At 39.0% G+C, this 16,431-nt stretch overlaps 1 protein-coding gene across 1 annotated transcript in view; it reads left to right on the top strand.

Moving 5' to 3' along the window:
* Positions 1 to 16,431, top strand: part of DYTN (dystrotelin) — a gene marked incomplete at both ends in the record, with an annotated part of 48,343 nt that overhangs the window by 9,682 nt on the left and 22,230 nt on the right. Inside the window, 4 exons of the mRNA XM_081050787.1 lie at positions 2,812 to 2,883; positions 3,143 to 3,306; positions 8,509 to 8,620; positions 10,118 to 10,266. Coding sequence (XP_080906913.1) covers positions 2,812 to 2,883; positions 3,143 to 3,306; positions 8,509 to 8,620; positions 10,118 to 10,266 — 497 coding nt within the window. The remainder of the gene's footprint in view (positions 1 to 2,811; positions 2,884 to 3,142; positions 3,307 to 8,508; positions 8,621 to 10,117; positions 10,267 to 16,431) is intronic.

The following is a 16,431-nucleotide window of genomic DNA, read 5'->3' as shown; positions in this document are numbered from 1 at the left end:
GAAGGGGAAAAAATATAGTTTTCTTCTACCCATCGTAGGTTCCCTGACTGGGACCTTGTGAATTGGTAAAAGACAGATTAACAAGAGAAAAACAAACAGAAGTGCATGACACATACACATGAGAAAACCCAGTGATGATTAACTCAAAGAAATGGTTAGAACTCAGGCTTCCATACCACCCTAAGCTAAACAAAAGAAAAGAGTTTCTGGGATTCTGAGTGGGAGAGGCAAGATATGAGAAGCTGACCAGGAAAAGTTTGGTGAACAAGGGTTGTTTAGTAAGGATTGTTTTTCAGATTTAAGTCTGTGCCTTCTCCATTGATAAGTGTTCTTAAGAGTTCACCTCTTCCTGGTTGGGAGAGGGAGACAGACATCTTTGGCAAAGGGAAATTTCTTTTATAAATGTACATTTTCTTTACAAAAGAAAAACTTGTGCCCTATTTTCAGAACTTTTCCTACATCTGCTGGTTCTCAATGGCCTTTACATTAAATAAGTCTTATGCCAAAGAGGCATATTTTGGGATGGCATATTCTAGTACCCTTCAGGGCCAGGAATTCTGAACTGGGGATAGTCACCATGGGGGTGAGAAGTGGGTAAGGAGGAAGATTATTAGAATTCTAGGACAGGGAGTACGGTTTGGAGAAACCTATCCAAAATTACATCTGCTTTGCTTTGTCTTAATATTCATATTTGATGTTGATATTAATCATAATAATTAATGTTTAATTTATTCTGGAAATTCCAGATGTTCATATTTCTTAAAGGAGCAATGCTTTTTGAAAATAAATTTCTAAGATTAAAACGTCAGGCGTAGTTATTTCAGAGCTGTCCTGGTAGTTGTGGCAGCACATGGACCACACTGCGAGTTTTCTACTGCCTCTCAGGCATGTCTCAAGGAGCTACCGTAGCAAAGGCGCTACCCCAACAATCCCCACATCGCAGGACTCAAGCTGGTGGGGAGCTGGGAAGAGTGGGGAAATCTATCCATTCATTTACACAATCAGACTTCGAAGACTGGCATGTACAGGTGGATGTGATGAAAGACGATGGACTCCTGGACTCCGGGGCATTTGCCTTCTCCTGTCAAAATCCTTGTGCTTGCTTCCTGACTACTACAGCTGTCCTTAGGCTAGCACCCCACCCAACAGGCCCTAAAAATCTGCCCTTGTTCCAGGCTCAGCTGAGGTCAATGAGCTGCTGTACTGGCAGCTCCCACAGAGGTCCCATCACCCCCACTGCATTAGTTTGCTCCTGGGAAAGCTGTTAGGGAGGCGGAGATTTGCATAGCAAATTGTCATCCCATTGATTTCCATTAAGAACTCAGAGATGAAGTTTCATATAAGATTCCAGGTCCTACTCTGTGATGCAGACCCCTCCCCCAAGAATCCTAATTATCATTTCAAGTGGTGTTCTGCCTGTGCCAGTGTGTCATCTAGCCGTGTTTAATTTTTCCATCGAACACCTGCAAGAAGCTAATCAAATGGGCAATTAATGCACAAAATCTTTGTGCACATGCTTAAAGAATAAGTGTAGATGAAAACCCACTGTGGCAGTGAATTTTCTTTTGACTGGTATCTGAATCACAGAGCTGGCAGGTCAATCAAATCTGATACATTTCCCTTATTTCACAAATTAGGTTAAACCCCTTTACTAGGGCTCAAAGATAATGTCTAAATAAATGGTCCAGTTAGTTCACCGGCATTTCCAGCATTCACAGGTCAATGTGTGGGTAATGAGTTATTTTTTCAAACCAAGGCTGAATAACAGAGGGAATAGTTACTTATGTTCAGCTGGTGATGGGGTGATTATCAATGTAAAGTACAAGCCATCTTGTCACTATTACGCAAATGTTTGTTGACTTCTGCCTGGCTAATTGTCAGCAAAGTGGTTCTGAGTGCCACTTTCCTGATTAGAAGAATGTTTATTCGAGTTGATGGACCCAGCAGGAGGGGTCTTTGAAATTACTTCCGAGTTTGCAGGCAACGCCTGCTGACAGCCTGTGCTGTAGAAGACAACAGACACAAAATTAGGACCCAGCAACCAAACGGGAATAAATGGAGGTGACAGGTAAACATAAATGTGCATATAGATAATGGCAGAGCCAAGTCCCTGGACATCTTAGCAGTCATGAGGGGTTTTTAGTCCCTTAGCTAAACTCAGATGATTGTGATAGAAAGATAGAAACGACTGAGTGAAGTAGTGTAGATGGAGCCATTGGAATATAGGTAAGGTTGGAGTGAGACAAAGCTTTGTGAGAACCCCTCAACAGAGTAAGAAGTGTTGGAATGAGATCTCAATTCTGCAGCTAACTCGCTTTTTTTTTTTTAACCTTGAGCAAAATATCAAATTTCAATCACCCCTTGATTTAAACAAGGATAGTGATTACTGCTCTACACCAGAAATTGATGTTTGTTAAAAGGAGATGATGTGAAAGCGTTTGGAAAGGTTTTTCTTAAAACTAACCTGCCCTTTAATACAGTGTCATTGTTATATGTAATTCATAGGTAACCGAGGGAAAAGAAAGGTTAAAATAATTCGACTGGAATCATAAGAAGCAATAGAAGCCATCCCTGTACTGTCATCCCCAAAGCTCCATTTTTTCCCACTGGTTCTTCAATTGTCTCTAATCATACATTGCACAAACCCCATAAATTTCTTGTTTGATTGGATTGAGACAGTTCATCCGGTCTCAGACACCAAATTCTTGTGACTCCACCGCTATAAGCACTGCCATTCAGGCATGCTGGTTTCAGGGTCTACATATTTTTCCATCTTCTAACAGCTAACGTGGAGTTTCTTGCCTTTTATAGATCCCAACCGTTGTGGGAGAGAGTCGTGTTCTGTGCTCTGTGGAAGGTGCTATACGCAGCTGCTTCCAAGGGGTGAGTGCCATGCAAATGTCTCTGGGAGTTGGGGGTAGACATGTTTTCCAACTGATTTAAATTACAGACCTGTACTCCACACAGCATCCCAGACAACCTAACTGAGAAGGAAGACTTGCCTCTGACTTTTCATGGGATGAACTTTTTCAGCAGAGCTGACAGAAACAGAGCCAGGAAAGAAGAGAAAAATACATTTTCATCTATATTAGAGACCGATGTCATTTCTAGAAACACATCAAAGTGTGCCATTGTTTTCCAGGTGTTGAGCCCAGCAATCAAGGAAGAGAAATTCCTATCTTGGTTACAGTCTGAGCCTACCATCCTCCTCTGGCTCCCAACCTGCTACCGATTGTCAGCCACTGAAATGGTCACTCACCCTGTCCGGTGTAGAATCTGCAGGAACTTCCCAATCACAGGACTGAGGTACAGTCACTCATCAGTATTACACGGACAATCATTCTCCAGATGGGCCTATGGTGGAAGCTTTGTCTCTCCAGATTCTTTTTGCAGTCCTCCTCACACATCTGCAACTCAGTTGATTTTTTCAGGGTCGATAATTTCCTACATGAGGGATCCTGGTTGATGATAAATTATATTTTACTTTCTATGATTAGTGGACTATTAAATTCTTCCATTAACAAATACTCTCACCAGAAGACATTTTTATTCATTTAAGGGGAAAAAATTTTGTCTTTTGTTACAGGAAAAAAACAACTTAAATACTTTGGAGCCATCAATAATAATAGTTTGCATTTATTAAGTGTTACACAACTGTTAGGTTGTGTGGTTCACATGGATCATTTAATTTAAAACTGGTTATAACTTTATATAAAAGGTGATATTATTATCCCTAATTTGCAGAGAAGCTGAATAACTTGCTTAGGTTCACATGGTTAGCAAGCGGCAGAGGCTGGCAATCTCAATCTACAGTCCCTGTTTAGCAATCCTGTTGCTATACCGCCCCCTGTGCAGACAACTGAGAACATTCCTTGGAGCCAAAGGCATGATCAGGTTTTGTGGGAGCAGCTCATGCCAGCTCTTCTCTCTGCCTAGGGTAAATGCATATTTGAAAGCTAAGTTTGGAGGGAGGAAATTCAGATCTTTCCACAGCTTTGACGATGGCAGTCAAAATTTCATCTTAGGGAAAGGATGTTGTAGGTCTTCCATAAATAAAACAATAAGGAAGTGAAATGAGAGTTATTATTAAAGACTCGGGAGGAGAACAGGAAACCAACAGGTCTAGACCAGGCACAGGGCATCGTCATGATCATGGTGAATGGACACAAAAGCAAGGGCTGGAGATGTGATGGGATTGGAGAGCTGGGACGACCACGTAGCTGTGGGAGCAGAAGAATAACTTCCCTTCTGCCTTTCTAAATTCTTCTGGCTAGACTTAATAAATTAACATGAGACAGATTAACAGAAGAAAATGACCAAATTTATTACATATATATGTAGATAGATAGATGATAGATAGATAGATAGATAGATAGATAGATAGATAGATAGATAGATAGATAGATGGTAGATAGATAGAGGTTCCAGAAGAATATGAACCCGACCGACACATTGAGCAGTTGAGGCTTATATACCTTCTGGACCCAGACAGGGGTTTGGGATTTCAAAGGGAAAGTGTATGCAATTCACAGGCACATGAGAAAAGCAAACATGTAAACAAACGCTTGGCCACCCGGAAACAAAAGGGACACAGAGGGGAATTTAACAGACAGACTTGAGTGGATGTTCCCTGTCTGCCATACTTCATTCATACATGCCAAGGTTCCCTTCCCAAAGATTTTTCTATCTGAATTCCTTTAGGTAAGGGGAAGGTAAAAAACAAAACACTTCTTCTTGAGCTTTAATTGTTTTCAGCTCAAAATAATCTGCATGCCAGGGTGGCACATTCTAGACCCCTCCACGGAGGTGGACTCATTCTGGGCCCCTACATAGATAAAAACAAGTCAAAGGAGGGGTTGCTCCAAAGGAGCAAGAGGAGTGAGGACCCAGGGCCTGGTTCCTGTGGCCTCTGCTCCGTGTCTCTTCCCGTACTTCCAAATCTTAACTAGTCCCAGACCTTAAACATGCTCCCCACAGATGTAAAATAGGTCTGCTGGGTCCAATAAAAACCTGGAAATCAAGTTTTCATTTTGCTGAGAAAATAAATTGTGTTTGCAAAGAATTCTGAGTCCACAGTGAAGCTTCACTCGTGAAAAATTCTTTGCATGTAAGTGAACTTGAAACAATAAAACATATACATGAGCAGGGATGGTGAAAACCAAGCAAGCCCCACCAAGGAAATCTCTACACTACAATGAAAAATAAACTCTTTTTATATTGGACGGTGGAGGAACATGAATATACTTTATCATATTATATGTATATTATAATCATTTAACCAAGAAGCAAATATTAATTAGGTATGTAGTTACTACATGTCTCACACACTTTGCAATCACATGAAACACAACTTTTCCATTGTAATATTTTGTCAAAATTGTTATGTATAACATAAAACAGCTATTATTAGTCTTATTTTATAAAGTAGTTTCAAAGAGTTTGAATGATTTGCTTGGGTCACTGAAAAAACAGCAGAGGCAGAAAACAAGCAGTGCCATACTTTAAGTTTTAGATTATGTCCCTACATATTAAGGGTAAGATTCCTCTTAGAAAGGCCTTCATGTGAAGCGTCTTTCCTCCTACACATCCAAGGCAATGTACAGTTTTTATACTTGTATATAAGATAGCTGGGTGGTCTCAGCAAGGCCTTTAACCTCGCTGGGCCTCAGTTTCTTTGTAAGTAAAATAAGGCGGGGTGGTTCTAATGATGTCTTAGGGTTCTTTTAGCTGTAACCTTCCGAATCTATTCAAAATTGCATGAATGCAACTGCAATCCTAACCTTAAACCTGTGTTTTGGCTCTTATAAACTCCAGCAATAGGCTCTTAGTTTTAGTGAGATTAATAAAGCCATGTTAGAGCAGAAGTGTTCACAGATACGGAGGTAGCAGGAAGAGGGCAAAAGCTTTACCTTCTCAGATAAAAGAAGGTAGAAAAACCAGAGATTGTTCCTAAGCCAAGTGTTAAATGTTAGCAGGACGTGACACCTTTATGCTCTGTCAAAGCCGTTTAAGGATGAGATAAGATTGGAGGAAAAACTTGGTTCTCTGTTGATAAAGCACCAACAACAGACCACCCTCATTGTCCACACTATACCCTTTCTCATACACCTGTAGGTAGTTTCAGAGCACAGAGGAACCAATACAAGGTTAGGGGCAACATATTGTCCTAGACGAGTCAACCGCAACCATATAGTAATGCTGGATAAAGTAGCCAGTATGGGTGGCTTATCAAATAATCCTTATAAAAATACTTTGCTGTATTATACATTTCACGTGAAAAGTGCTTCTCAATTATGCATGTTAAATAATTTTCAAAGCTTTGTAAAAACTTTGCAAGGCTGAGAGGGCAGGGTTTACCAGTCCTATGTTTCTGCTGAAGAAACTAAGTCATTCATTTAACTTCATTCAACTAATGTTCCTTGAAAACCTGCCATGGACCAGGTATCTTCCAAAACAGTGAGCTTAAGTTTCCATTTCAAGATCACTAGTACTTGTGCTGTGTGGACATTCAAACTCAGGCCTCCTGCCTTGGTGGTCTATTACAGTGGTTAAAATAGCTGGCTCTCCATCCAGATGGCAGCCGTGGGATAAAAGCCTACTTCCACCACTTACCAAGTAGCTGTGTAACTCTGTGCAAGTTGCTTTAACTCTGACTCAGTTTCTTCATCTATAAAATGAGAGTAATAATACTACCTTGCTTTAAAGACATTTCATGGGGGTGAACTGCCAACACATATACACTGCCTGCTACACAAAAGTTAGCTATTATTAGTGCAGCAGCTATGATTAGGTCAAAAATGCTAACTACTGTTATAGCCATTCAACACTGTTTATTAATATCTCACCATGGGATTAGGTGTCACGGTACAGCAGTGAACAAGGACAGTGAGGGCTGGTCTCATGGCACTTACATTCTCCTGTTCTGCCTTCACTTTGGTCAGACTTTTCAAGACCTTCTGTCATCTGGCCTCAAGGGCATTCCAAGTTTTCACCTCTGTTCTTCAGGGTAATTAGCATGTCTGATAGATTTGACTTGCTCCAAACCCTTCTTCTTCGCTCTATCCTCCAATACCTTACTCCTCGGCTTTCTCTCTGGGATTTCCTCCACTTTAATCTCCTTCAGCCCAGCACTCTCCACACAGCATGAGTCTCACTTCCTCCACGAAAAGTTTTCAAATGATACCAGTCCCCAGGGAGCTCCCTCTGTTTCCCCCTTATAACACTTATTTCCTGTGCCTCTCAATTGATGCATAATCACGTTGCCTATCTTTGCTAGTTAGTACCTCAAGCTTCCAAATCACCTCTCTGCAGCAAGATACAAGATTTGAAGAGCATAGGGATCTTGTTATATTTCTTTTCCTTTCTTCCTTTCTTCCTTTCTTCCTTTCTTCCTTTCTTTTTGTAACACTTAAAAAGGAATTGAAAACTCAAAACTTATAGGGGCAAGGCAGTGTGGCATTAGTGAGGGAGGTGGGCGGGGCAGGGACTGCGACACCTGGAACAGTGTGTCTCCATTCTGAAAGGAGCAGGTACCACTTTTTTGTTCTCACCATTGATGACAAAGACAGAACTTTATGCCACACAGACTGCAATGGCAGAAGAGAACTAAAATATCCGGAGAAAAGTATAGATCTCTAATCTTTTCCAGAAAGACAATATCCTCCCATTCCAATACCCTTAAAACTTATTAATTCATGACTATTAGGTCTCTTCAGCCCTCCCCTGCTATCACAATATTCCCTTCGTGTTATGGGACACTCTTCCTTACCAGAGTGTCTCAAGATTCTTTCCTGAGCTTTAGATTGTTAACTGTTCATAAAAGGAAGCTCGCAATAACTGGTGTGTTAAGAAACTTGGGTGTGGTGGTCACTCCCCAACAAGTTGTCTGGAGAGGAACTCTACCTCCTGCACTTTTTGTCTTTCCTACCTACAGACTTCTAGAAAATGACAAAAGTTTATTTTAAATTCTCTAGCTATGGCTTTATTCATTTCCTTCAATACCATGCAGAAATGCAGGTCCAATGTCATGTCCTGCACATTTTTAAGAAAAGTCAAAATTCAAACTTTATTGAAATCTCCCATTTTTTTAAAGTTGGCAACTAAATTCAAAATATTTTAATGCATTGTGCAGCAACACAAAATGTGGCTGCAGGTTGAAATGTGTGTCCTAAGGGTAGCAGTACTCAGTACCCTACATATATATATATATATATATATATATATAAGTGCTTGTATTTTGCGGGGAGGAATGAATACTATAGTCTGTTGAATAAAACTATATTCATATAATGCCATATTATAAAAATACTATCCAAACAAGATTTCTTTAATTAAATAAACATATGAGAGTCATTTACCACCCCAACAAAGTTTGGGAGAAACCTTATACTCACCTGATAGCTCAGATATCTCTTGTATGTTTCGGGGTCCTCATTCTCCATCTGAATATTGTTTTCCTTGTTCGCCTACTAGTAATGATGTCAGCCGCACTTCCATTTTAATTGGCAGATACCGCTGCCTGAAGTGCCTCAACTTTGACATCTGCCAGGTGTGTTTCTTATCTGGTCTTCACAGCGAATCTCACCAGAAATCTCACCCTATGATTGAGCATTGCGTCCAGGTAAGATCTAACCTATTGCACCATACTATTTATGAATTGTGCCAGTATAAGCTACAATAGTTTAAACACTTTCCCTCCATAAAACCACAGGTTCTGCTCCTTTCGTACATTATAATGCCGATATCGAAGACTAAGGAAGTGGGAAAAGCTACCCTTAAATATTTCTCAATATAAATATGCTGTCTTTACATTGTAGATTTTAATAAAAACTTTTGGGGACAGGAAAAGGCCAGAGTCCAGTCGGAAGCCATCGATCCCATACTGCGTATAGAAAATATCTGAGGTGTAAGAGGGGTGAGGCATTGGAAATGGGTATGCATTAAAAAGAAACGGCTCTTGTTTGGTTACACATGATCCCGAAAGGTTTCTAGTGGCAAGTACATTTTGGGACATTTTGGGAAATGACATTTCAACATGTCATTTCCTGAGCCCTAAATGTCAAGTACTTTCTCTTTAGGAAAAATGAAAGACAAAGAGTAGTAGCTCAGTTGTGACTGGAAGAGTATAAAACTAAGGCTTCACCGCTGCCTTTCAAATGTTTTTTTCTTAAGAAAAATTTAAATACTCAGCGAGAGAATTCAGATCTTTTTAAGAAGAAAAACAAACGGCATAGCAAATTTTAAACAAAGAGAATTTCAACTTTTCCAGAAAGAACTCTTTCTTCCCATACAAAGTTCCCATGAATCAGTTTCTTCATAGAGGTGACATCACCTTCAAATACCACAATAGTGAGGGATGTTGATGAACTAACTAGCTCCGAGGACAGTTTTCCCTCATTCTCTCCTTTAACATGAATGGTCCACAAAAGTCAAGTGCCTGGTTTTTGCCAAATAATTCACAGTGGACATTTCTTTACTAAACTTTGTTCACCCAGATCCTCAGGTTCATTGGCCTGTGAGCTTCCCATTTCTTTTCTAAAAACCAGAGGAGAAATAGGGTTTGTCAATGTTAGGCTGACACCGTGTGGTCGCTTCGTTATTACACTTTAGATTTCAAGTGTTGAAAATCGTGTGATAAACCATCCCATTCCTTCTTTGTTCCTTTCGGCAGAGGTTCTTAATGCGGAATTCAGGTGGTCTATGTATCCACTGCAATTTTATACCAAATTGGATGTACGAGCATTTTATCTGGAAATAAATCCATGGGTGATCACCCAATTCTCAAAGGAATCCACAACCCAAATGTTAGCAACCACGGCCTTAGTCCGCCTTCACCCCCCTTCAAGCTTTAAAATTTCACATCACTGGGTCACTCTAAGGAAGAAGAGATATTGGGGAAGTTGGAGGTGTTGAATTTGGAAACTTATGCTATGGGTACCTGTAGACGGAGAGAATGTGAAGACATTCCGGTAGTAAGGAAGTCAGATGGTTTTTCTGAGGACATAAACCTAAGTGAAATAATTCCAGACACTTTTATGGTGGCCAGTCTGCCCACACAAGGAAAGGAGACCATATTGAGGTTATCTGACACCCTTGGTAATGTTGGCCATTCCAGCAGATGTCAGCAAAGGAGAACACAAAACTCCTTGTCAGGTCCCTCAGAAACACCCTGCTCCAAGGGCGTTGCAGGAGGAATGGAGCTGCAAGAAGCCAGTGGCTGCTTGACCAGATGAATCCAAACGACATGGCTGACCGTGCACAGGCCAGGTAAGTGTCTCTGAGTGACAGCCCCATAGAGTGTGTTCAGGGCCTGGGTACAGAGCACAGGCATCAGCTTTCATAATGCTAACGATCCTAAAGATGGCAGGAGGTGGGGTGAGGGGACATTGGGGAGGGCTTATGATGCTTTCTCTTCTGGAAATGACCTTAATTTTAAAGCAGAACAAGAGGCAAAAGGTTTTCAAGTGGCTCATTCAATCATTTGGAATTAGCCCAACTAAAGTCATCGGACAGACACAGAAGATTTTTAATGTTAGAGTATTTGAGTGACAGTTTCATAGTCCTACTTTTTTGTTGTTTGCTTTTGAAAGCCTAATTCAGAAATGATCTTTCATTAAAACAGAAGAAAAGAAAAAAGAAAAGACACTATTGGATCACTCACGAATTAGCACTATTCACATGTTAGTATTCCAAAACAGTAATTATGCTATCAACACAATTTTTTCATTCTTCACTTACATTAAATGGAGAGCATTTCTTACGCCATTCGTTTCCAATATGTCAATTTTTAATGGCCTCGCTCTCATCGTTACAAGGAAGTGCCATAATTCACAAGCAATCCCTTAACATTTTTGTTACTTTCAAATTTTGCACCCCTAACTTCTGTGTCAACATCCCTAAACATGTATCTTCCTCTACTTTTTATATATTATGTTAAGATAAAGTTAGTCAAGTAAAGTCTTGGGTCAAGAGTTGTGAATTTTGTTAATCCTCAAAATTCAGAATGCCAAATCGAGCTCCAAAGGACCATTGTAAAGGACACCCCACCAATATGGGTATATGAGATCACAAATCACAACCTGATCCGCAACCTAAAGAGGACTTTCAAAACATCTTCGACCTTAATTTTTGGAGTAACTACTTCATAATTTAAAATTACAGAAAGTAAAGGAAAGAGATACTATACCCTTGGGTTTATGATCCTCAAATTTTGAGAGGAAAAAAATACAATTATTTATTTACTCCCATTTTATCTAGTGGGAGAGGAAACAGAGATCACAGTTTAAATCAGTATCCATTTATTAATTTATTTTGTAATTCTCTCATCTTTCCTCAGACATACACCAGCATATTTCTATCTCCATCCTAGACACTATGTCTGTGGTCATTTTGTCACTTTACAATTTGATGTGATTTAATTTTTTTTTTTTTTTTGGCTATTTGAAGAAAAAAACACATATCGACTTTGCAACTAGATGCCATTCATTAGGCCTATGTCACTTTAATCTATCAGGTTGTTCTCAATATATCCTTAAAGTTAGAGAATTGGAGTATCATTTTGATGTATATCTTTAATACAGTACAAAGAATTTGAAATTAAAAACCAAAGCAAAGATATCAGCTTCTAATTCACCTGTCTTCTTCAAGCCATTTATTTCACCTTTTCCGAACAGAGTAACGACAAAACATGTCATTTAGTCATCCGGATTTATTGACTACTTAAGGTCTTCTTTAAATTCCTACATTCTTATAGTTAGAACACAAGGATCCATACTCTTATTTGTATTGCTTTTGGTCACTGAAACCTGACTGATCTTTTAAAAACAGAAATATGAAGACATTGCTCCCAGGCCCATCCCCCCAGACTTCCCTGCCTTATGTCCCTCTATTATCTTCCCATTGTTTTTAAGCTAAAGACTCAAAATTGTAACATGACTTAGAAAGGTCCTGTATGTTTGGATCACCCTGGTAACCTCTCCAGTTTCATCTCTTTCACCACCTACATCTCCATACAGATGCACACATTAATAGCTCTTTACTATACTAGCAATAGTCAGTTGGAAATTTTATTAAAATCCTATTTATAATATCTGTAAAATTTATTTTAAAAGAGTACTCCAGCCCCAATTCTTCCCTTTTCCCCATAAGACTAAGCCAAATACCCTTCTCTTAAGACTTAAACCTTTCCTTTAAAGATTTGGTACCCCTAGCCCACCACCATGAAATGTTTTGGCTCCTCATGAGCAAAAGGTCTTTGCTCAAATGTCATCTCATCCTGGAGGCCTTTCCTGACTGCCCATTTGACATGTCAGCCCCTCCCCCCACTCTGGGACTCCCAATCCTCCTCCGTTGCTTTATTTTTTTTTTTTAAAGCACCTCGTCAGCATCTAACAACCTATGTTTGTTACTTTGATTATATTTTTTGTTGTTTTGTTTTTGCTATAATGTAAACTCAGGGCGGGGGTGGGCAGGAGGGAGGAACCTTTTATTGCTTCCAGTTGCGTTGCCAAAATCTGTTGCAATGTCTGAATATGATAAATGTTCAATAAATGTTTGTTGAATGACTGACTAACTGAATAAGAAAATGGATGGATAGATGCATGACGAAGGGGTTTATGGGTGGATAGATAAGGGAGATCATGAACTCTTTTAGAATGGAGCATGACAGAGTGTCATAGGAGTAATTGCAGTGTTGGAAGAAGGTGGTGAAGTTTGATTGAGCCTGGGACAGAGAGACACAGAAACCTTGTCCTCAGCCAACTGTGCACGTGGCCTTGGGGATGTCACTTCTCATTTCTATGACTCAATTTCTTTACCTGATAATAGGGATAACCTGTGCTTTTTGCTCACAGAGTGGTATTTGGGGAGATAAGAAGAGGAAAGGAAACTGCAAGCTCTGTGTAAAGCTAAAGGTTTTTAAAATATCAATGTGTTATACTCTGTCCACACGAATACAATACAGTTGTTCCCCAAAGTAGAATTCTTATGAAATAATTTTCAGTTTAGCCCAGATATTGATGAGTTCAGAAATTCTGATTAGTGGCTGATGAAGGAGAAATGAATGTAGAATATTACTATTTTACAATGTGACAATAGGCAAAAGCACATCTTTGATATCTAATAAGTTGACACATTAGACTGACCATCTCCTAGGAGCTTAATGGTTTTGCCAAGTGGTAGCAATATTGAATTCATTCATTGATTCAGCAAATATTCTTTATGGTAATCAGCCTCCTCCCTTTTGATGTGCATTCACTTGCTTTCCATATAACAGTTTACACTGAGAATATTTTCTCTTACAAAAACATAATCAAAAACTAGGTGCCAAATACCACCACTGTTATTAAATATTTTGGGAAGTTCTTGAAAACATAATAAAAAAGAAAATTAAAACAGTGGAAAAGAATAGGCAAAATTACTTTCATTTGCAGCTAATAGGGTTTTGAATCCCCAAGAAAGCTAATATGATTGGGAATCCCCAACAATGTAAATCTAACAAAAACTACTAGAATTACTAGGCTTTTAGTGGTAGAAAATAAAATACATATGTACAAATGAATAGCTCTTCACTATACTAGCAATAGCCCACTAGAAATTTTATCATTGTTTGCAGATTCCACACTTATGCATTCACCTACACATGAAAATGTATTTGTAACCCCAAAACCACTACTCACAAAATACTATCTTGGTCATTTGCAGACATGCACAGAGCAGCAAAACAAATAAATAATCGAGTTGCCTGAAATGCACAGTGGAGGCTGAAATGCCTTCTTGTTTCAGCTCCCATACCGTAAACATATGTGCTTGCCACAATCTATTTTGCGCCATGTTTTCTACATGTTTTGTGCTTTTCGTTTTGGTGATTTCACTATTTCAAATGGCCCCCAACATCGTGCTGAAATGGTGTCTAGTGTTCCTAAGCACACAAAGATTGTGATGTGCCTTAACAAGAAAATACGGGTGATAGGCAAACTTCATTCAAGAAAGAGTTGTATGGCTGTTGCCCCTAAGTTCAATGTGAATGAACAAACAATGTGTATTAAATAAGGTATCTTTAAACAGAAGCACACACAAACTAAGGCTATGTATTGATTGGTGGATGAAAATATTCTAACCAGAGACTTGCAAGAACCTATCTCTAGTATCTGAGAAAAGCACACTGTAAATTGAGGAGACAGCCCCCTCAAAGCAGAGTGAGCTTGGCAGGTCCAAAGAACAGCAAGGAGGCCAGTGAGGCTGAACGGAATGAAGAAGATGTTGGGAACGTACTCAGGGGGCAAGAGTAGAAGCAAGGTTATATAAATATTTTCCTAAATTGTCTTCTAATGCTTTTCTTTTTATTCTGAATTTCAATTTTCAATCCATTTGAAAATTATTTTAGCAAGAATCTAGCTTTGCTTTCTTTCGGATAGATAACCAGTTATGCTATCTTTTCCCCACTTAATTAAAATACCAACTTTGTCAAATAGTAACTTTCCTCATATAGTTGGATCAATTAATAGAATTGATATTCTCACCCTTAGATCCATGGGTCAATTCTTGTATCTATACTAAACTATGTGGTCATGGTGGTACTACAGAAGTATAAAGTTGTGTCATCTGAAATGGGGAGACTATAGAGGAGCAGATTTGTGGGGGAATCTTGTTTAGATTGAGATGTTTCTTAGACATCCATGTGAAGATGTTGAGTAGGCAGTTGGCTATTCAGGTCTGAAATTTGGGAGAAAGTCTATTGGAGATAAAAGTTTGGAAGTTGTTGACATATGGCTTTTAAAGCCATGAGACTGTATGAGATCACCAAACAGAGAGTGTAGAGAAGAAAGGAGAATTGAGGAATGAGCTCTGCGATATTTCACATTACAAAGTTGGGGAGAAGAAGAAAAACCAGCAAGGGATACTGAGAAACAGTAATGAATGAGGGGGGAGAAAAACCAAGACAATAAGGACTCCTGGAAGATAGGGAAAGAAAGTGTTCCAAGGAAGACATAACCTACTGTGTCAAATGCTGCTGCAAGGTCAAGTACAAACTGACCTTTGGGTTTAGCATGAGGAACACTTGAGGTCATTCATGACCTCAAAAAGAGCACTGTCAGACAGTGGTAGTAGAAAAAAAATCAGACTAGAGGCAGTTTAAGAGAGAATAGGAGATGAGGAATTAAAGATACTAAGTAATCTTTATTTTCAGGATTTTTTTACTGTACAAGGAGCAAAGGGATAGTCCAGGTGGCAGAGTGACAGCAGTTAAGAGACTGTTTCATTATGATGGGGAAAAAAATAATAGCATATTAGTATACCTAAGGAAATGAGTTTGTAGAGAGAAAATAATTTGGTGGAGCAGGGAAGAATTGTTGGAGCAATGTCATTCAGCAGTCAAAGGGAGATGGAATCTACTGTACATGTGGAGGGACTGGCTTTAGAAGAGTGGTATCTACTGAACATAAAAATATACCTAAAATTTGGCCCTTGACCCATTTTTGGAACTCCGTCTTATAGCAATGAGAGCACCACTACATAGTAAGTAAGGAGAAACATTGTATCATTGGAGGACAGGGCAACGAATCAGAAACAACCGAAGAGTCCCACTGGTAGAAAATATGATACAGACATACGACAGAATATGATGAATCTACTTAAGAACAAATTAGCACCAATCTATTACACTAGAGGGCATTTATCATCATAAAGAGAAAGGGTCAAGTGGCAGAATAATGTGCGTGGGATGATGTCATTTTTGTTTCAAAAAGGAATTCGATAGTATGTATTTTGATGCTTGTAAATATTTGTATATTTGTATAGGATTTTGAATCCCCAAGAAAGATAATATGATCGGGGAAAGACAATATGAAAGATAATATGATAATATAATCCCCAAGAATGTAACTCTAGCGAAAACTACTAGAATTAATAGGGTTTTAGTAAATGGTGTTGAAGAGCCCCAAGCTATTAAAATGATCTCAGATGGAATAGGAAAGAGTGTGTCACTCAGAAGATGTGTGACAAAGAGGTTATGGGTAACCCTGCTTTTCTACCCCAAAATGCCCACCCTTTAAACACATATTTAATGTACTACAGAATAATTGCTTATTTCCTTATATACTCTCATTGCATTCTGTAGAAAGAATTATGTTATGCCAAAAATGATTGTATATTTGCTGTTTATTAGATGTGAAGTCTCTGTGACCGGGGAGTTCTCTGCTTTCTTTAAAAAGCTTTTTTTATCTGCAACAACTCAAGATGGTTAGATACTTTAAAGAGTTTTTGAATAAAGGAAGGAAACTAAATGAAATTGTATAAAATGGAACATGCCTTAAAATAGCCTAGTGTATTCTATGTTCTTTCAGATATGACATAATACTCACACACCTGTGCTTAGAACCTCTCGTGTCTGGCCTGGATAAGATGACCTGGGGAATTTAATGCTGTCATCCT

Source organism: Rhinolophus hipposideros (assembly GCF_964194185.1).
Source record: "Rhinolophus hipposideros genome assembly, chromosome: 6".
Taxonomy (NCBI): Eukaryota; Metazoa; Chordata; class Mammalia; order Chiroptera; family Rhinolophidae; genus Rhinolophus; species Rhinolophus hipposideros.
Note: the sequence above shows the minus strand (reverse complement) of the source record. Positions and strands in the feature narration are given on the sequence as shown.